At 40.5% G+C, this 22,998-nt stretch overlaps 1 protein-coding gene across 1 annotated transcript; it reads left to right on the top strand.

Annotated features, from left to right (window-relative positions):
- Nucleotides 1-6,172: 6,172 nt before the first annotated feature.
- Nucleotides 6,173-7,327, top strand: HTR1B (5-hydroxytryptamine receptor 1B; the record flags this gene model as incomplete). Its single annotated transcript, XM_081314478.1, has 1 exon — nt 6,173-7,327. One exon carries the CDS (start codon nt 6,173-6,175, stop codon nt 7,325-7,327), a length of 1,155 nt encoding a protein of 384 aa, XP_081170604.1.
- Nucleotides 7,328-22,998: the final 15,671 nt, after the last annotated feature.

Raw genomic sequence — 22,998 nt, 5'->3', positions numbered from 1 at the left:
AAGCACTTCCCCGACATTGTTTGAACTCAGAATTAAACAGGGTTGGCCTGGCCAGTACATGGATGGGAGAACCATCAGGGATTCTCAGGACTACAGGTTAGACTGGGAAGAGAATACCACTACAGTATAGGAAAAGGCAGCTACTTTTGTGTTGCTGCCAAATAAATTGCATGCTAAAGTCCAGGAACTGAACTTGGGCACAAATATCTTTACCATTTGAAGTATTTTTTTCTACGATTATTGAAACAGGAGGTTAGGTTCTAACTTTAGTAGGTTTCCGAACTAATAGGCTTCCTAACTCAATAAGGATAAATGCAATCTAATCTCAACAAAGATTTGCAGTTTTCTTTTAAATGTTCAAACTTTTCCCAATTTTTTCTACGAATGTAGAAGGAGATTAGTGTCTTTATTAACAGTCAAGTCCTCCAATTTCCTAGGAAAAAGCATTGGTGCTGATGGTGATCTTTTTTATATTTTTGGTCCTGCTCTAAATCAGGTCATGTCACTTAATAATAATAATGATAATAATAATAATATAAAGTTGGAAGGGACCTTGGAGGTCATCTAGTCCAACCCCCTGCTCAGGCAGGAAACCCTATTACCATTTCAGGCAAATGGCTGTCCAGTCTCTTCTTAAAAACCTCCAGTGTTGGAGCATTCACCACTTCTGGAGGCAGGTTGTTCCACTGGTTAAACGTTCTAACTGTCAGGAAGTTTCTCCTTAGTTCTAGGTTGCTTCTCTCCTTGACTAGTTTCCATCCCTTGCTTCTTGTCCTGCTTTCAGGCGCTTTGGAGAACAGCTTGACTCCCTCTTCTTTGTGGTAGCCCCTGAGATACTGGAACACTGCTATCATGTCACCCCTCACCCTTCCCTTCATTAAACTACACATACCCAATTCCAGCAACCGTTCCCTATATGTTTTAGCCTCCAGCCCCCTAATCATCATGGTTGCTCTTCTCTGTACTTCTCATTCCATTATCTTCACTTGTGCTATTATTCTTATAGTGCCTGTCTTAAACTGTTTACAATTTTAATTATTAAGTTCTTTAACTTAAAGCTTATTAACAATGACTCTCACAAAAAAAACCCACCTCAAATCTGAACTGCAAAGTTTCAAGGGACACCTACCTCAAAACAGTTTTGTCCGTTGTGACCTTAAGACTAGCTTGCAGTAAAACATTAGTCCTGATAGTAAGTAAACCTTTTAAATGTTTCAATATATTACATCTGAATTAACTTCTCAGTGATTAAATATAGTGAAGGCAATTTTCACTTGGTGATGCTAGCTAGCAATTCAGTTTCATTGGAAACACAATGCCTCATTTCTACAGTACAACAATGCATTTAGAAGTCTACTGAAGTAATAGGTATATTTTAAGCCAGTTATTTAAAACAGAATCTATTTCCATGCACAGCATTGAGATTGTATTGATTTAGGTGGCTCATGAATCTTCATGCATTTAGGCTAAATGTTGACAAAGAAGTTTGCATTGATTAATTTAGCCAGTCCATCTAGATCACAGGTGTCAAACTCGCCACGTCACATGATTTTTTTTGCATTGACAGAAATGGGGTGGGCGCAACTTGGTATGATGAAACCGGCCCACGTGCCAACAGTTTGACAGCCCTGATCTAGATGATACAAGAGCAGGAACTTCTGCATTAGCACCATATAGAGGAACCCCTGGAAATCCCCCCCTTTACTCTGACATGTATGTTTCAGTCCATATGAACTAAAGATTATTCCATTGCACAAGCAAGCACCCATCTTCAAACAGATTTCAGAATGGAAGACTCTGCATGAGGAAAAGCCTAAAGGCTAGAAGTGACCTTAAAGAAAGCTGAGCTTTCACGCTAAGAGTTGGCAACCACAGCTCAAAGGCAGAAGAAAGGCAGCTGGGGAAATTTCAGATATCGTGTATGATACCTGACTGCTCTGGCTGTCAATAAAAGAGGCAAATTCTCTGGACCACCTAAAGAAAAAAGCACTGCCAATTTTTCCCCGAAACAAGCCCCTCAGACTTCTGTTAGTCATTCCTCTACCTTTCTAGGTCTCATTCAGTTTTGAACAGCTAGGGGACCCAGGACACTTTTCTGTAACACTAAGGGTCAATTCTCAGAGCACTTGCTGGTTTAAGAGCGCAGCTGAAAGCACATGAAAACACCAGATCAACGTTTGCAGTCACAGTTCTCCAAGAACAGTGGTGGGATAACTCCCAGTTGTGGGTACACATTATCCTCATGATTCAACCGATAGGAAAGGATTTGTCCACCTCTTCTGCCAACACTGCATAATGAATATCACTTTCTTATTCTGACTGTAAAGAGTTTTAGGGACATTTGGGGTTTGGTTCTTTTGGCTGAGTCACCAGGAGTTGCCTATGATTCAACCAAACATAACCACCTTTGGGGGAGGATACTCCCTTGAATGCTTTCTCTATACCTGTTGCTTTCATTATGCAGATAATGGGATGGAGATTGGCTAGAGAAGAAGGCTGGGAGTATTAATTTAAGACAGGATCGCTCTCTCCCACACAAGGAAATTGGGTAAGAAAAGAGAGGCGGAAGTTATTCCAAACCCAGATCCAATTAAATGATCCGATCCACGGAAGGCACCTGGACGTGTCCGTCGCACACTTTAAGGACTTGGCTCCACTTAAGGAAAACAGGAGAGCCGAGACTTACAATGGAAGCGCCCCCTCTTGGGAGCCCACGCTGCAGATCTCGATGGAGTTGCTTACTCCCGTGTAAACGCGCTTCGGGATCGGACTACTAACATATCTTTCTGAAACGCTCAACGTTAAGCGCTTTAACGATCGCGTTCGGGAAGGTTTTATAATAATCTAGGATAAAACCAAGCTTTGGATCATGAAGGCGCCAAGCTTTACAGGCAGAACGCCCGGACGTTTTCCTCGCTGGCCGAGATGATACGCCGGCTAGTGGGGACCGAGGAGAGGCTAGCTAGGTAGCACGTAACGCTGTGTGATTTCCCATCCGCATCAGGAGCAAAACCCAAACGCCGGATCGTTTCTAAGAGAGCGAGGATAAAGTCATCCGGCTACTTCAACTAGGCGCAACACCGCGAGAACAAGCTACCCCCCCCCAACCGCTCCGATCAGCTTCGGTCTTTATTTAGCTTATTTCGGGGGGAAAAAAATTAAAGCGCAGCCCTCGAGAGAAGCCACAGTGTCTGCGCGCGAGTTCAAAGAGCTTCGAAGAAAGGCCGGTTCTCCGCCACCCAATACCCGGGGGGTTCCCCGGGACGACCTCAGTTGTTCGGCATCGACTTCGGCGCGCGTTCATTTGGCGAGAGATAATCCCATCAACCCAGTCCGACCGCGACTTCGTACGATCGGTTTATAAACAGAGATGATGATGATGATGGTGATGATGATAGCAAGTTGTCTCGTAAGACTTTAGAACCTAGAGGCGCCCCATAAATAAGAAAAATAAATGAAAACCACTCTTACAACAGACGGTTACTAATTAATAACAAAGGCGGGAAGGATCTCAGCTAAAGCAAGGCTGTACAAGGCGGCAACGTGGCGAAGCGCCAGGATGGATTGAGATTTAAAACGCAGATCCCAATAAGCAGGTTTGCTTAGCATTAAGTCCCTCTAGCTCTCAGATTTGCCTTCCTCCCCCCCTCCCCCGAGAAGGAAGGGGAGCGCCGTCTATCCCTGAGCCCTGTTATCTGAGCAAATCCTATCCACTTTGTCGGGCGTTGCTAGGCGTCTCTGTGGCCCCATCGATCCGCTCTGGGCACCCCATGCTTACCGAACCCCACAATGGAACCTGAATCCGAGTACCTTAGCGCAGGGCTGCAGATCTCTTAAGGCGCCCCTGCGGAGGCGCTGGTGCAAGAAGCTACACGCCTGTATTTGCAGTCAGCCGAAGCCCGAATCCTCCACGGTGAAATGCTGCGAAAAGGACGAAGCGGTTTCAAGTAGGAGAAAACCAAATTGTCTTTCCCAGAATTCTCCACCCCCACCCCAAAAAAGTCACAGGTCAAGAAGAGAACAACCGCTGAGCAGAGTCACAATTAAAAACAAAAGATTTCGCCGATTTTGAACCTATTCCAACCAACTGAAGAAATGGTGCCATTTTATGCAACTTTCCGAAGTAAATCCCCGCGGGTTCCCCCAACGTTTACGCACAGGAAAGTGTGTCTTTAAGATTGCAGCCAAAGTCGAAAATCAGAACAAAAGGGTACAATGTTACTTAAGATTAGATGGAAAGTTAAGAACATGGAATAAAGCTGCGTAAGGGAGTAAGATGAAGCAGTAGGCGTGAGCTTAAATGGACTCCAGAAGATGGTAGAAGACAGGAAGGCCTGGAGGAATGTTGTCCATAGGGTCGCGATGGGTCGGACACGACTTCGCAGCTAACAACAACAACAACAAGGGAGTAAGAAAACTCCCCTCTTGTTCCATTTCCTATTTCTACTAAAGGCCAGAAAGAGATTTCCAAAACCACATGCGGGAGTCGAGAAACTCTCTGTTGGATCTCCCTCATATTCCTGCGTCTAAAATATGGTTTATCGCCCATCAAGGACAGCAGCTGGAGAACTACATTGACTTGAGCCGACCGCACATCATGTAGAAGCAGCGAATCCGAGTTTTGGGTTTGATGCTTTCGCCACTTCTCTTGATTCGGTTGGTATTTTGAAAGCCCCTAGTTTGCGTCCGACGCCTTTCCATTTTTAAGCGCCCACACCGCAAGTGCGAGCTGCCGTCGATGTTTGTTACACTCAGTGCTTTTTTTTTTTGTAAAAGAAGGTGCCGGAACTCACACATGTCATACAACCCGCCTTGTATGTTCCATCCCAAAAAGGTGCCGGAACTCCGTTCTGAGCGTTCTATGAGGGGAAAAAAAGCCCTGGTTACACTTGCTATGATAGTCATTATTGCATTTTAAAGAGAGAACAAGCTCGGCTCAACTCAAGTCTAGAATTTCCACCGACCGTCAGCGAGGTTGGCGAAAGGGGTCTTCAAACTTGGCCCTTTTATGACTTGTGGACTTCAACTCCCAGAATTCCTCAGCCAGCCAAGCTGGCTGAGGAATTCTGGGAGTTGAAGTCCACAAGTCATAAAAGGGCCAAGTTTGAAGATCCCTGGTTACACACTCAGGCTTCTAATAGGTTGGGGGGGGGGCAAATGAACGGTCGGCATTAGGACCTGGCGGAATCCTCGCGGGGCAGACTGAGGCGGGGCGGTGGCGAGGGGCCGGGAGCCGGAGCTCTGGGAGAAAGACCACGAGTTGCCTCGTTAAGCTCGCGCAGAACGGAGCGGCGTCTGAGCGAGCGAGCCAGTATATATATATCTAGAGAGAGAGAGAGAGAAAGAAAGAGGGAGTAAAGCAGAAACAGGGACTGCGCGCTTTCCATTCCTGAGGCGCCGGCCGCCTCTGCCGGAGAAGTCTGCACCCGCTGGACTTTTGAGCTCCGTCCTGGGAGGGACCTTTACTTCCGAGATTTCGCTGCGCTGCCTACTTTCCAGCCAGCCGACCCGACCCGCCCGCCGGCTGCTGCTGCTGCTGCAGCAGCAAAAGTTGTCGAACTGGCACCATGGGGGCCAATTGTGCGTCCCGCGCTTCTGCGAGAGAGAAGGCGCCCAGTCACGCCCGGTCAACGGTGCCGACCACGCCGCCAGCAAGCCCTCTGCCGGTCTCTTCGCTGCTCCGTCTCGCCCGGGCATCGTAGCGGCCACCTCCGCTAACGAAAAGAAAACTCTCCTGGGCGCCGCTGCCTCCCGTCGCGTCGAACTTCGGGACCTCCGCGTACCTTTTTCTCAAAGGGGGGAGGGAGGGGGAGAGAGAGATGTTCCTTCTTCGCCACCGCCGAACCGGCTGCCGCTGGCGGAGACCTCTTCGCTGGGCAGCCGGCACGTGCTGAGGCGTCGTCGGCTTGGCTTTTTGCAAAGACGGAGGGAGAACGCGGCGGCGGCGCGAGCCATGGTCTGCCCGGCGAGCGGGAGGCGTCTCCATTGGAAGAGCCGCGCGCACGTGCTTCGCTCTTGTTGTCCCCGCCGCCGCCGAGGCGGCTCGCGGGCCCTCATTCCACGGGCGGGATTCTCTCGAGGCGGGGCGTGAAGAGAGGGCGCTGCCCTCCTCGGATTGCTGAGCCCGGCGGCGCTCCCGTCCTCGCCCAAGTCTCCTAGCAGCTTTGTAGGCATGGATCAAGCTAGGCTCTGCCAAGCCACCGCAGGCCTAAACGCCTTCCAAGCCAATGACTCTGACCAGGCCAGGAATTGCAGTCCTGAAGAAAGTTCCTTCTACCAAGATGGCACCCCGTTCTCCTGGAAGGTGGTTCTCACCGTCGTCTTGGCTCTCATCACCATGGCCACAATATTGTCCAATGGTTTTGTCATTGCCACCGTCTACCAGAGTCGTAAGCTCCACACCCCGGCCAATTATCTCATAGCTTCCTTGGCAGTCACCGACCTTCTGGTATCCATCCTGGTCATGCCTATCAGCACCATGTACACTGTGACTGGGAAATGGACCCTGGGCCAGATTGTGTGTGACGTTTGGCTCTCTTCAGACATCACTTGTTGCACTGCTTCCATTCTCCATTTATGTGTGATTGCCCTGGACAGATACTGGGCCATCACAGATGCCGTTGAGTATTCTACTAAAAGGACTCCCAAGAGAGCAGCGGGCATGATTGCCTTGGTGTGGGTCTTCTCCATCTCCATCTCCATCCCTCCTTTCTTCTGGCAGCAGTCCAAAGCTGAAGAGATGTCTAACTGTGTGGTGAATTCCGACCACATCTTATATACCATCTATTCCACAGTGGGGGCTTTCTATTTTCCTACCTTGCTGCTGATTATCCTTTATGGAAGGATCTATGTGGAGGCCAGATCTCGGATTTTGAAACAGACGCCAAAGAACACTGGCAAAAGATTAACTCGGGCTCACTTAATAACAGATTCCCCAGGGTCAACGTCCTCTGTCACTTCTATAAATTGCAAGGTCTCAGAAGCATCCAGTGAAATGGGGTCTCCTGTTTATACGAACCAGGTCAAAGTGAAGGTATCGGATGCTTTTCTGGAAAAAAAGAAGCTGATGGCTGCCAGAGAGCGGAAAGCAACCAAGACTTTAGGGGTTATTTTAGGAGCCTTCATTGTGTGTTGGCTGCCCTTCTTTATCATTAGCTTAGTGTTGCCTATTTGTAAAGATGCTTGCTGGTTCCACATGGCCATCTTTGACTTTTTCACGTGGCTGGGATATCTTAACTCTCTGATCAACCCGATCATCTACACTATGTCCAATGAAGACTTCAAACAAGCATTTCATAAATTGATACGGTTCCGATGCACAAGTTGAATGATAAGTGCAGTTAATTGTAAGTCTCTGCTGTGGAGGCTTGAATGAATGCATTTTGTGTGACTGGTTCTTCAGGTAGGTGATTATTCTTACCATGCTACTGTCTCTCCAGAAAACAGTATCTTTTAATGACAAAATGGAATTCAGTAGAGAGGAGAGCCATGCCAGTTAACAAAGGTTCCTATTCAGGGTAGAGGTAACTAACTACAAAGCAGCCTCCTTCTGAGCCTGGGTTTAAAAATATGCTGCATCTTAACTCTGCTCCCACTAATGTTGCTGAAGAAGTCCTTTTGGCCTTAAAATGAGAGTTGGCTCTGGATTTTGCCTTGTAGAACCATTGTGGTAGGACCTGGAAAGGTTTTGGACAACTTTTGTGGAGACACCCAATCCAACGTGACTGTACTGTACTTGAACTAAGTGACTCATCCCATCTCTTCTGCTAGGAGACCTTTGCCTCTCAGACATCTGTGTTTGAAAGTGCTTTGCCATGTTTCCCTCCTTTTTACTGTTAGCTTGCTAAATTAAAGACTATGCAGAGTAGATTATAAATGAATTGCGCATGATGCTTAGTAGTTATATGGATCAGAGATCTGGAAGAACTAGTACTGATAGTCTTATGAAAACCACTCCTTCACTTGCTTATAATAAATGGGCTTGGAGGAACCTTTGGGGAGCAATCAAATATAGAGAAAACTCAGCATGAGAAGAGCAACTCATCTTTTATTTTGTACAGATGTGCCTTCTTTTTTTTTAACAACTTGCCAGTATTCCTCCACCCCTCCAAAAAAGCCAAACTATTCTAAGTGCATAGTGTGAGAGAATGCACGGTGGCCTGCAGAATCAAGTGCCAAAGCTTGCAAGCTTTTTTTCCTTCCATCCTACCCTATCCTATCTTATCCTATCCTTAAATAACTCATTATAAGCTATTATTTGGTTCATTTGCATTTTAATTTTAGTTGAAAATCTTCAAAGCTAACTTATATTGTTTTCAAAAAGAAACAAAATGATGTTTATTCCTTATGTGGACACTGATCAAACTGTGGCCATCATGAGTGTAATACTTATTAAATGAACCTTTCCCCTCTGAAAAGGACTCTCTGTAATGCAGAGCAATTTTCCTTTAACAGTAATTTTATAAGCATTTTTTCAAATCTTAGTAAGTTCAGTTCCTAAAGGAATCTACTCTCTTTTGCTGATGCTTTCTAGTACAAAATCTCAACTACGGTTTTAATTTCCCTTATCCTTACTCTTCATTCATCTCCTCTCATATTTCCCATCCCATCCTTTCCTGAAATGCTTTGACAAATAGATTGAATGAGTTGGTTCCTCATTATTAATGTCAATAAGGCAATAAGGCAGGACAGGACCCAGTTTCAGTAACCAAGAAAACTGCAAAGTTTCTTCGTTATCTGCCGAAAGCCCAGATGCAAAGAATGATTCTTATACCATATTCACTGTTTTGAACAAACTGTATTCAAAACTTTATTACAGTTCATGCTTGCTATGTTATATAATCCTGAAAAGAAAGATGACTGACTCAATACATCCCCTACTATTCAAGTTAAAGGCATGACTAAAATAGCTTTTATTATAGAGGGACACAGTCTGATGCAGGTCCCCTATGGATTATGAACTTTTTTTCTTTTTTTCTTTTGGTGGGGAGGAGAGATCTCCCGGGAATAGGTTTTGTCTCTGATATAAAATTAAGGATGGCACATCAAGCCAGAAGCCTCACAAAAGTTTTGATTAGAATCCTTTTAGAGAGCCTTTCCTTCTGTGATCTGGGTCAGGATTGGTAATAGCTTCCTTTGCCCATGTGTTGGGTTAAGTAGAAAATCTGACTAATGCTTCTCTGTAGTGATAAAAATAGAAGTATAAATTAAGACTTCAATGTGTATAGCCAAGCTGCCCAAAATGAGGAATAGGGAAGAAGAAAAGAAAACGCAATGTATCTTAACTTCTGCAAGATCTAGAGCCGCACCCGGGATAACTTCATGTGACCCATCTTAGCGTTACTCTGTCTTACCTGATTACAGAAGCCAGGTTAAGGAAGCACAACGGGCACTCACTTTTGCTACCTCATACTCTTCTATATTCTCATGGAATTCCTTGCCATTTTTTCCCTGTAAAAGTAGGATCTCAACAGTGATGTTTATAATTTTACTTCCGTCTCCCCCTGGAAAAAAAAACACACCATACGAATACTTTCATAGTGTGAGTCACTTTCACCCATCCTTGTTAGACAGTAAATAAGATTTATATACTATCAAGAAAAGCATTCTAGCTTCTTTATTCCAAGAGACCTAGAACAAAAATACTGCCTGAGATTACAGCAAATGGGTAGAAGAAAGAAATGTCAAGGAGTGAATGTGAACAAACATAGTAAAATTTTTATATTTTATTTTTGTTGAACTGAAATAAAGATGAAACTTGATTGGATTTTTTATGAGGCCTTTATGGTATTTTTATTTAAATCCAGTTCTTAAAAATGATGGGTGACTTCAGGAAGAAATTGAGAACAAATATTTTACTGACTTTGCAAACATAACTTTCCTCTGTATTACTATCTGGTTTTCATGTGTTTTGTCTGCATTTTTTCATCTACTGTAGCTATTTCCCAATTATTTTTCCTTGAAAGAGCTGCTAATCTCATTCTGAAAGTCCTGAAATGTAAACTTTTGCACTGAAATGAACTGTACACTGTGGCATAACTTCTTCAGGTTGCTTATTTATGGAAAGCAAATGGTTGTTCAAGAAATATTTATTTTTGTTTTAAATCAGTAAGTGTTGATACTGTAATATTGAGACTTATTTAGCCGCCATACTTCACAGACAGGAAGTGGAATGGATTGCTTGTCTCTTAATACTGTTTGCACTACTAAAGTCTTTTTCAAAATTGAAGGATCTTGCGTTCCTGTTTGGGGAACTTAGGAAAAATGTGAAAGTCCTGTCCTTTCATCTTTTTAATCAATCTGGAATTTAAAAAATAGCCATTTGATGTTGTGATCTTACAGATTTTTTTTTAATATGTATGATACTGTTAACAGAAATTTAAAATCATCTGAAATTCTAACCCCTGTTCTGATCCTCTAGGTTGTTGGTGTGTACAATTGGAACCTAATTTATTATGTATTTTACTTTATGTTTTTGAAGATTAGATAAATTATCTCTATGTAATAAGCCCAGCAGTCAAAATTTTAAAATTCAGACTATGTTGTTCTGTTCCATTTGCTTTGAAAGGATTGCATTGCAAGTGTTTGTCTTAAATGTAGCTGAAAATCAAACAATAAAAAAAGCTTTACTGTGACAAGAAGAGTATTTGATAGAAATTGTGTTACCAAGGAAGATGATATTTGTTTACTTGACTGAAGCTTTATATCATTTATAAGATGATGAGACAGCAGGAAAAAGATAATAATTAATTGTAGCTAAATTTGGCAGCTGTAATGTGGAGCCACAACAAATTTAATACAGACCAAATATCTTGGGACTGCATTCCACTTCATCAAATATGCAGATGCGATCCTTAACAGTGATTGGGTTCATGCATATACAAAGCCGTGGTAATTTGAATATGTGACAATTGTCTGGATTCATGTAACATGGTAAGCAGTAAACCAAGAAGTATATAATAATTTAACCTGATATGCAAAGCTGCCAATGTATCTGGTGGAGTTCTTCGTAGGTCCATCCATTCTTGTTTCGGGGATGCTGCAAGACGCTGAATTATTTAATTTAATTCATGTATGCCGCCTTTTTCCCATCATGGAATTCAAAGGATATTCATGGAGGTTTTCAGATAATCTCTTACGAGGCATTGACAAGACGTATATCTTCATATTGCCTTCATTCGTGACACATATACTTGTTTAGATTCAGCAAGATGGCCACATCATATGTCCCTGTCTTTTAAATATCTTTTTAGAAAGGCATAAATTCTGGTATTTATTTTTACTTTCACTGGAGATATTGATGGTAAATCCAAGACTCCTAATAAGGAAAAGTATGGTTTCCCCTTTGCTAGCAAGTGACGCTGGCTTGGAAAGACAAAAGAACATTCTGTGTTGAGCAGGGCATGTGGAAGCTGTGTGGGGAGTCCCATTGTTAGCATGCTGGCACATACTGTGATGTGCATTCTTGAGATCAAGGCAGTTCTTGGGCTAAAGAAAATATCCTTATTTTAATATGCAAGTAGTTTAGTAATTCATTATCCAATTGGTTTAAAATACTAACAAAGATAAAGTATCTGGACGCTAAATTGTATGATAAATGGTTGAGGGAGCTAGGTATGTCTAGCCCAAAGGTCTGCAACCCATGGCTCCGGAACCGCATGCGGCTCTTTCAGCCGTCTCCTGCGGCTCCCAGTCCTCTGCCATGTGCAGTCCAAAAAACAAAAACGTGGGACTAAAAAAGTTCAACCAATCAATTCAAATATGCAGGGTAGGTGCATATCTTGCCTTGGCTCCACTCTTCAGTCAAACCCTGTTCTGCGCATGTACACGCATGCGCACGCATTTTTTGCGGCTCCCAGTTTTTCCTTTTGTGAGGGAACCGGTTCCGAGTGGCTCTTTCACTGTTTCAGGTTGCTGACCCCTGGTCTAGCCTATTGAAGATAAGGATATTTTTTGAGGGGGAAACATGATGACTATCTTCCAGTACTGGAAGGGGCTGTCACAGAGAAGAAGGGAATGATTTATTCTCCAAAGCAGAGGGCAGGACAATAAATAATGGGTGGAAGCTTTGTTAAAGAGAGATCTTATCTAAATGTAAGGAGAAATTTTCTTACAGTGAGAACAATTAACCAATGGAACAGATTTCCTTCTGGAGTTGTGGGTTCTCTGGAGGCTTTCAAAAATAGATTGGACAACAATTTGATTGGAGTGGTATCAGGTCTCTTGCTTTGAGCAGAGGATTGTACTAGAAGATTTTTAGGTCCCTTCCAACCCTATGATTCTATATTCTAGGGTTTTTTCCTCTTTTGGAGTTATTGACAGAAAAGAAAATAATTTTCTTCCCCCTTTAGATATTATGTGTCTAGGCCTTGCTTAGATGTAAAAATAACTTAAGCAGTATTGATTTATTTACTGTTCTTGCCAAGTAATTGAATTGAGGCCTCTTTTTTCGACACAAGATTCCTATTAACTGCATTAAATGCAACTTGTGAATGTTGCTGACTGGAAACTTGAATATGACATTCCAGTTACTTAAAGATCAGTTTCCTCATTAAGACTCAGTTAAGAAGTTAATCATGCTTACATTCTATTGAAATATGTGGGACTCATGATAGATGAGATTAACTTTATTTTTGAAGCCAGAGAATCGACAAAAGGCCTCTTCTGATGTTTTAAGTCTGCGGACCTGTGTGTGCATGGAGGAGAAGGAATACCATTCATGGTGCAAGTCTCTACCTGTTGATAACAGCATGCTTATAGCTTCCTTTTCTACCATTGGTAATTGCAAAATGCATGGTCCTAATCATGGGAAAGGGAAATCATCCACATTTAATTAGTACAGGTAGTCCTCGACTTACAACAGTTTGTTTAGTAGCCATTTGAAGTTACAATGGCTTTGAAAAAAAAAGTGACTTATGACCGTTTTTCACATTTATGTTGTAGCATCCCTGTGATCACGTGATTAAAATTCAGACTTTTGGCAACTGTCATGTGTTTATGATGGTTGCAGTGTCACAGGTCATGTGATCACCTTTTGTGACCTGACAAGCAAAGTCAATGAGGAAGCCTGATTCTCTTAACAACTGTTTTACTAATTAACTACACTGATTCACTTAACAGATGTGGCAAAAAAGGTCACAAGATGGGGCAAAATTCATTTAACAAATGTCTCACTTTGCAACATAAATTTTGAGCTCAATTGTACTGTAGTTGTAAGTCAAGGACTACCTGTATAGTTTTGCAGGGATTTTATAGATTTATTTTATTTTATTTTATTTTATTTATAGATTTCTGGGATTTTGGATTTTGGGGATAACAAAAAACAGGTCTCTAAGACGTATAATAGTGAAACTCTTAATACGGAATTTATCTAAATTACCAAATACTCATTTCTTGGTTGTGGTCTCAGCATATATCAATTAAGACCAAATATTTCCTCAAAGCTAAATAGCTGTGAGATGCATCTGTTTAAAATGTACATTCAAGCACATCTAAGCCATTAGAGATTTCCAAAATTATTGTAACCTTTTGAACATTCATTTTAAAAAGTGGATTTTTCCAGTAGGAAAATGTATTTTGTCAAATGTACTCCTTGAGGTAAGGTATGGTTGATAAAGTAAATTGAAATGGGTTCTTTCTTTGATTTTCAAACTTTTATTGTATTGGAGCAAGTTTGCAAAGATAAGCAAGGTGAACACTAAATTTAATGTTTTGTCTTAGTTCTCAGTTTGTTGCTTACTTCTAGAAGTATATATGGTTGATAAACTGAATTGAAATGTGTTCTTTCTTTTTCAAAATTTAATTGGCATTGGAACAAGTTTTAAAAGATGAACAAGGTGATCACTAAAATTAACATTTGGTCCTAGTTTACTTATCCCTTACTTTTAGGAGGAATAGAAATAGGAAATAGAAATAGAAATAGGCTCAGTGGGTTAGGACGCTGAGCTTGTCGATCAGAAGGTCGGCAGTTTGGCGGGTCGAATCCCGAGTGCCGCGTAGCAGAGTGAGCGCCTGTTACTCGTCCCAGCTTCTGCCAACCTAGCAGTTCGAAAGCACGTAAAAAATGCAAGTAGAAAAATAGGGACCACTACGGTGGGAAGGTAACAGCGTTCCGTGCGCCTTTGGCGTCTAGTCATGCCGGCCACATGACCACGGAGATGTCCTCGGACAAACGCTGGCTCTTCGGCTTTGAAACGGAGATGAGCACCGGCCCCTAGAGTCGGAAACGACTAGCACACATGTGCGGGGGAACCTTTACCTTTACCTTTTTTTAGAAAAGACCAACATGGGAATATTAATTAATTTGCAAGGAGGGAGAAAATACCTAGCATTTTAAAAAATAAATTTTGTTTCTTGTCTTATTTTCTGTAGTTTTCATTTTTGCCAGTTTCTTCTCTTATTTACAACTGCGTACCTCTGATTGAGTAATAATGATATCCATGACCGTGTGTTTGCTTTACTTTTCAAGTGCTGAAGAAGGTAGACTCAGACTGAAGCATGTGTAATACATAGATTCCTTAATTGGCAGGCCATTGTAAATATAATTCTTATGACCTTTCATAAATAATAATAATTTTATTTGTATACCGCCCTTCTCCCGAAGGACTCAGGGCGGTGAACAGGGCAAACATATAAAAATACAAGAATACAAATATTAAAAAAGATTAAACAAGGTAACCAAAACTAACAACAATAAGTTAAAATGCACTAAAAACAATGTTAAAATCCAAACCCATCACCCATCAGGCCAGGCCGGCTTGTTCGAATGTTCGGCAAAAGGAGATAAAAATGAGCTAATTTATCCAAGACTCATACGTGCTCCTCTATTCTTTCAGCTTGTTGCCATTGTCACCCATTGCATAGAGACATTATAGCTAGTCTTTCAGCATGCAGTTGGAATACTCGGCAAAAGAGGACTGCTACCATATAAGAAATAATTTTGGCAATAAGCTTTACTACCTCCTGCAGCATAAAACAGCAAGGAACTCCTATTGAAACATCCTGTGTTTCAATAGCTCCCTTACGTTTTGAGCATAAGCATTCCTAGAGGTTTATGTACTGATGCACACATTATTTCTTGGAAGTGATGCCAGACAGAAATACTGCAGAAAGCTTGTTCATCATAATCCTACACCTAGTTGGCACTGAAAATCAATTCTTGGAACATCAGTTTTGTATCTGTTGTAACTGTTATCTTTTACTGAATTAGGGAAATTACTTAAGTAAGTGTTTTTTAAACTCACTACTCAAAAGATGTCGCAGACAGATCTATAAGATCTTTTTGTGTTAGAACTGAAAAGGAAAAAAACAGTATGGATATTCATAAGGTAAAAATGTGGAGAATTGTATATCAGCTGCAGCTGAGAGACTAGATAGGACAGCATTCCCTATGGAATTCTGAAACAGATGTTTAGAATAATCGTAGATTGCATTTTGGGGAAAAAAATACAATATATTTATTGCAATCACAGCTTGAGGAAGAGAAATTTATCCAGAAAGAGAATAGCAACATTTGTAAATGGCAACAATTTGCATCTTAGGGAGCACGAAGGGGCATGATGGCGCAGTGGCTAGAATGCAGTACTGCAGGCTACTTCTGCTGCCTGCTAGCAGTTTGGCAGTTCGATCCTGATTGGATCAAGGTTGACTCAGCTTTCCATCCTTCCGAGGTTGGTAAAATGAGGACCCAGATTGCTGACTCTGTAAACTGCTCAGAGCTGTAAAGCACCATGAAGCGGTATATAAGTCTAAGGGCTATTGCTATTGCTATTCTCTCAGCCCAAGCAGGAAATTTCTGATGCTCAGAAATGTCTGTTTCAGGGATAAATAACCTGGTATCCTTTAAGATCTTTTATACTTTCATTGCCATGTCACCCTTAGGCAGCATGACCAAAGCAGTAGTTGTAACCCAAAAATGATAGAATACCTCAGATTGCCTATTTCTAGTCCCTGTGAATGACAACAACTCTCCAAAGTTTCAGACCAGACTTTTTTCCCACAGCCTTTTTTTCAGTGCTGGAGATTGAACTTTCTGCGTATTCACCATTCCTGTGTGATTGCACTACAGCCCCTCTTTCCATTTAGGATCCAAAAATATTGTGTCTTTTTCATTTCTGCTTCCCCTATGGACTTGTAAAAAGATAGGGATATGAATGTGTGATTTCTCACAGATGTTGCAGTAAAAATAAAAATAAAAATGGTTTATGTTTTCTTCTTTGTTTATAAAGTTTGAGTTCAGCTTTATCCATCTCAACCAGGAGCAGCTTTGAGAAAAGAAAAAAAATGAATAAATTTGAGGTGAGATTTTAACTTGTTTATTTCTCTATGTGAGATTAATAGGGCTTATTTTTTAAAATAAACATGCATAGGCTATGCCACTAAATTTCTTTAGTATGCTCAATCATATTAAAAAAATCTGTTATTAACTATGTCTGTTCCTTGGCTTTGTTGTTTCCCCCCCCCACACACACACAAATAGGGCACTTTGCACAGGTAGTCTTTGTCGTACCACCACAACTGAATGCAAAGTTTGCATTGCTACGCAAGACAGTTGTTAAGTGCATCATGCCCCATTTTACAATTTTTTTTTGCCATGATTGTTAAGTGAACCACTACAGTTGTTAAGTGAATTGTGCAAATTTGGTTTCCCCAATTGATTTTGCTTGACAAAAGCCCCCTAAGAAAGTTGCAAAAGACAATCCCAGGACCTTGAGATGCTGGAACCATGGTAAATACATGCTGGTTGCCAAACAGCCCATAGTTTGATTATGGGATGCAGTGATCGTAAGTGTGAAAGCTGGCCGTAAGTCACTTTTTCCAATACCGTGGTAACTTTGAATGGTTATTAAATGAATGATTATAAGTCAAGGACTACTTGTAGTCTAGTGTTTGGTATTTATTAACTAATCACCTTTTTGTTTAGTTATTTTATAACTGACCTAAGTAAGTTGTAACACATTTACAGTATTTCTGTGGTAATAACTAAAATAGCTTGGAGGCATTTATCTAAGGCTAGCCTGGATTCTCTTAATAAGGTTTATGATGTGTAAGGAGCATAAAACTATTAAGAGAATTACTTGGAAATCTCAAAATGGAATTGTATTAATATTGTAGATGCTAATGGCTCCTTTGTAGGTTTCTGTTCCACAGTTTCTTACCTCTCATCCTGACTCTATTATTAATCATTTTAATGCTTGTTTTATATCCTGTTAAATGTATTAATAATTACTATAATCACATAGCTTTCTTTAATGTAAACAGTTTTCATCATCTCCAGCATCTATGTATGAGTGTTGTCATTTTAAAAATCTTTTTACTATTACAATTGTTTTTTTGCATGCTGCTTTCATCCATAATGTAAATAAACTTGTTTTTCTATTAATTACATGTGTAACTGTTAATACAATTTTCATCATCATGGTCTCTATGATGTGTTTGGATAAGTTAACTTTTGGAATTCAGACATCTAAACAGTTGATATTTATTCTGCTGTTGTCCATTACCAGATATATTATGATGCTCCTCTGTTTTACATTAACCAAGCTCAATAGATCAGTGAGTTTCCATTGCATTATACATTAATAGTTTCCATATGGGAATTATTGCAATATAAAAATAATGTAATAATGTATAGAGAAGTCTGAGCTGAGATTCTAGCTTTAAGAACTTCTGCTTAAGTAAATGCTGTTTGTTTCCAAATGGTTAAAAGCAAAATGCTAGGTGTCAGCACACAAGACTCTTGCTTTGGGAAGCTGCAGTACAGAATCCAAAAAACCTTCAAATCTATGAGTATACTTTATTTATTTAATACATTTTTACCTTGTCTTTCTGCTGAAGCAAGTATTAACAGTTTTTTAAAAATAATTAAAATATTAAAATTTATAACTGATTAACAAAAGGTTCTCTTTTGGGGGTTTTAAAGGTGACAGTTGAGGCATTTAAACATGGGCCTTTCCAACAGATCTTAACATATTTGTCACAATCACTGAGTGGTTGATGGGTAGCTATACAAAAATGATAAACGAACAAATAAATACTGCCCGGATTTCTGTATGGAAAAATAAGGGCAAACACATTGTTTTACAAACACATATAAGATCCATATTTTTCTAACAGTCCTTATTTAAGGAAAAATAATGTTACCAGCTATATTTAGCTATGTTCCCTTTTGCATTATATTAAGCACACGTGTACAAATATATAGAGAGCGTAGATAGTCCTGCTGTCGCAGCTATTGATTTCATAACGAATGCTAGTATAACATAATTTCAGATCTGAGCCCAAGCAACAATAGCAGCAGCAATAAAGTAACAGTGGTTGAACAAACAAAAGCTAATAGCAATGTGGAACAATAAACTACACCTTTTAGCAACTGTAAGATCATTAGTTCATGAACTCTCAGAGCAGCAAAACCCTGTATATGGGGACATGACATAATACAACACCCGTATCTCTCTGCTGTGAGAGCTTAAGCAAAAACGGACTGTAGTATAAACTCATTCTGAGAGTTTCTAGGCATCCCTTCCTGAAGCTGCTGAGGGTCAGCACTTGGATAGCTCCTAGGTCTAATCCCTGTATATAATCATCTAAAATGTGAAGTTCTGTGAATTCAATTCTTAGCAAAAGGTTTGAACTCCAAAGTACAACATCTGGCTATCTGTGTCTGATAATTCCCAATAAGGATAAATCCAGTAATTTAGTGCCTCCTGATAACTAAACAACAAGAAATATACTGTGTAAAATAGAAAAAAAAACTATACAAAGGTAATCCTTGGCTTACAACCACTCTTAGTGACTGTTTGAAGTTATGATACACCCCTCCAAAAATGTACTTGCAACCCGGTTTTGACATTCCAGCCCTCCCCCTCTTCTCCCAGTAACTTGACCACATTGTGGCTGATTAACAGCAATTCAATCCTGACAGGTATGGTCACATGGTGTCCCGCTTTACAACCATCATAACCTACAACTATAATTGCCAGCTCAATTGTGGTCATAATTCAAAGACATAGTAGCCTAAATTTTTTTGATTTGAAAACTTAAGGGAAAGTAAACTTTATATACCATCCTGAAGCCGACATGTATCTTTCAAATACGTTTGGTCATACTAGATGATTTGAGTATCTGTCTAAATCTATCTGTTGAGTATCATCCTAGACGATTTGAATATTCCTTATGTGGAGGGCAATGCAGGATATTTAGAAGACCCACTTCAGAATCCTTTCAGTCTCACTTAGAGCAATGGGGATAGATTCAGGTAGTTGAAAATGCTGTGAAAGCTGTCTTTAAATTTTATAAGTGGCCAGCATTAGATAATATATATATTCTCACCTGATCTTGAGTTTTGGCCAATTATATAAATTCTTTTTGTTCTATGGACAGGAAGATGGATGATGTGACTCCATTTAATAAATGTTAGACTTCAGATTCCATTGTCACCTTTTTTTTAGCAATAATTTGATTCCATAAGGGACAAGAATGAAATTGACCAAGTCTGGTACTCCCCGAAAAATATCCTACTTTCTATCCATATCTTTATTCTGCTCATTTTCTGCCCTTGCCCTTTAGTTGCCACATCAGCCCAAGGATGTCGCAATTCCAATGAAGGCAATTTTTTTAAGGGGGGGGGGAAAGCTATGGATGAATAAACAAAAAAACACCTGACCCTCCAATGGCTACAAAAGTCATAGTATAATGCAGTGATAGTTCCAAAGAATTCAAAACTATTTTTCCCCCTTTTTGTTGAGAGAAGGTTGAGTGTAGGGTGTTTTTAAGTGTAGAATATATCCGTTAAATCTAGCAAAAAAAATAATGTTCCTATTTTAACTTTTCCTGAGCATGCATAGAAAATAATGCTACATTTATGACAATATGATCTGGAGGTTGAAGATCACAAGGGAATGCAGGTTGGAATGTCTATCTGTCACCCCTTCAAGGTAGTCTAGACAGGAATACAGATAGTCCTTGACTTATGACTACAATTGAGCCCAAAATTGCTGTTGCTAAGAGAGTCAGTTGTTAAGTGAGTTTTGCCTCATTTTATGACTTTTCTTGCCACAGTTGTTAAGTGAATCACTGCAGTTGTTAAGTTAGCGATAGTTGTTAAGTGAACTTGCTTCCCCATTGACTTTGCTTGCCCAAAGGTTGCAAAAGAGGGATCACATGACCCTGGAACACTGCAACCGTCATAAGTATGAGTCAGTTGTTAAGCGTCTGAATTTTGATCACATGACCGTGGGGATGCTGCAACGGTCATAAGTGTGAAAAATGGTCCTAAGTCACTTTTTTCAGTGGCATTGTAACTTCAAATCATCACTAAATGAACGGTTGTAAGTAGAGTGCAACCTGTACTACTACTTTTATTGTAATGTTACAGTAAGAGAATATTGCAAGTCTGAAGCCATTTCCCCCTCCTTTGCCTTTACTTTTTGGAGAATTAGTCAGGGCTCCTTCTGAGATGCTTCCTTCATCTCTGTTCCAACTGTAAACTGAGACATCTCTTATCTAACCATTGCCCTGGTTGTGTCTGTTCTTCCTGTCTGCCAAGGTTATTCTTACAGCCTATTACACTATCCCTGCAGTCTAGCAAGAGAAGAGAACTTGCGCCCCTTTAAATATTGCTGAGCCTTAGCTGACAGCTTGTGGGAATGGCCATGATGAAACAGTAAGCTATTACATTTTGATTCTGAGTTACATGAGAAACTGACATTGCGGAATAACCCAAATTCAAAAAGAGTGGGTAAGGTATTTCATTGGAATGCTTGGATTTATCAGACCAGTACTTTAAATTAGATGATTTTTAATACTTATTTTAAGTACCTTGAGAGATTGTATATTAGGTATGATTTATGCACAACATTTGCTTTGCAGTGTGTACAATTGAAACACATATGACCCAAACAGTAAGGGTCAGAGTCCCTATCTGAAGTACCTGCAATATTAGGATCCTTAGGAGATGCAGTGCTTGAATAGAAAATCACGATTTAATTTGATAAATTTAAATAATTTACTTTAAATTAAAGTTAGAATTACTTACATATTCGAATAGAGGAATGAAAAATCAGAACATTCAGTTTTGGAGAATCAGTTGGTCCAAGGGTTCAGCATAGTATAAACACGCTTAGGATTTAAAAATGAACATTCTAAAACTCTGGTATTATTTCATGTTTATGGGAAAACAGTATGATTTATATTCTGGGCAATCATTGTGCTTGCTTATTTTATCTTTCACGTGCTGTATCTTAGCCTTTTCTACCTTAGCTTATTAAAGTAGTTGAAGACTACTCGGAGGCTCCAACTGGTACAGAATGCGGCCGCGAGAGTTGTCTTGGGAGTTTCCCGGTACTCCCATGTTACACCTTTGCTCCGTGAGCTGCATTGGTTACCAGTTGTCTTCCGGGTAAGGTTCAAGGTTTTGGTTATGATCTTTAAGTCCCTACATGGCATGGGTCTGCGATACCTCGAGGACCACCTGCTGCCGGCGTCGACTCCCCTCCGCCCTGTGCGTGCCCACAGAGAGGGCCTCCTCAGGGTGCCTCCGGTCAGGGAATGTCGACTGGTGGCCCCCAGGGGGAGGGCCTTCTCTGTGGGTGCTCTGGCATTATGGAACCAACTGCCGGTTGAGCTCCGGACGGCATCAGACCTCCGATCCTTCCGTCGCAGGTTGAAGACCCATTTATTTGAACTAGCGGGTCTGGCCTGATGGGGGTATATGGGTTTTTATAGGCTTGTTATTTTTTTATCATTCTTGTTTTAACTTGGGCATTGATTTAATTGTTTTTTAATTTTTGTATTGTTATTTATACATGCCCTGTGAACCGCCCTGAGTCCCTTTGGGAGAAGGGCGGTATAGAAATCTCAATAAATTAAATTAAATTAAATAGGTAGTTCTAATTCACTGAAGGCCATCTATGCAGTATAGTATTCTGCTGACCTCTTCTTTCAATATGGCAGTCTGATCTGCTTTCCTCCATCTGTGTAATTATTGAAGTACTCTTCCATCTGCCATCCCACTATCTCTCTTATTTTTATTCTCCTTCTATTATTTTTTTCCCAAAAATATCCTTAGGTGGTAATGATATTTCAGTGGTCCTGTAATAAGATATCTCTCAATATGATCTAGCAAATACTTTTTTGACAGCTCCCCTGTATGGGTTTAATTGTTTTCCTCTTTGTCACTGGAAGAAATGTGACAATTTCCTGGTGGATTCGCCTTCTGTCATCCTTTTTATTGCATTTGCAGAGTTTTCCATTAGCTTACAGCAACATTTCTTCTCTGTCAGGGGCCACTATGAAGAATAGGCCTTCTGCCCACTTTTCTGTTCAATTTTTAAAGTAATATTTCTTAGCGCACCACTTTTAAAATTATGCTTCTTGTGCAGAACTGAAGCAGGTTATGTCATTTCTTAACAGATTGATGCAGGTCAAAAATACAGTACATCTTTTTTTTTCTCTTTCAAAGATGCCCAAGAAAAATATCAATTAACAAGGAACAGTAATATAAAATCACTGATGCATATAGAAAGAGCCAGGTATCCCCTTTTAACAAGTTGAACAAATTTTATTGTAAGGCATAAGCTTTTGTGAACTGTAGCTCCCTTCATTACATGCAGGGAGTGGCTTAACTGATGTACGATTTCAATGCAGTGGGATGAGGCAGGACAAAAGGAAGGACAAGACAGAGTGATTATGCACCTGAAGGTCTTACGGGATATATTGCAAGTAGCTTATTCAATTAACAATTTTAACGTGTTAAAAGCCCATTGTGCTCTGAGATAGCTTGAAACCTATTGTTGAGGTAAGCTCAGCTGCCTCCCACTCAATTGTGCTTGCAAACCTGTTTGTCTCAAAACTATGACTTTGAGATCTGTACTGGAATATACTGGGAGGCTAAGCTGCTCTGCTGCTATTTTGTCCTTGATACCAAATTCGTGTCCATTAATGGTTTTGTACAAAGTCTACCCTATTTTGTCCTACCCTGTAGGATCCAAAGAGATATTG

This window comes from Vipera berus (assembly GCF_964194415.1).
Source record: "Vipera berus genome assembly, chromosome: 1".
In the NCBI taxonomy this organism is placed as follows: Eukaryota; Metazoa; Chordata; class Lepidosauria; order Squamata; family Viperidae; genus Vipera; species Vipera berus.
Note: the sequence above shows the minus strand (reverse complement) of the source record. Positions and strands in the feature narration are given on the sequence as shown.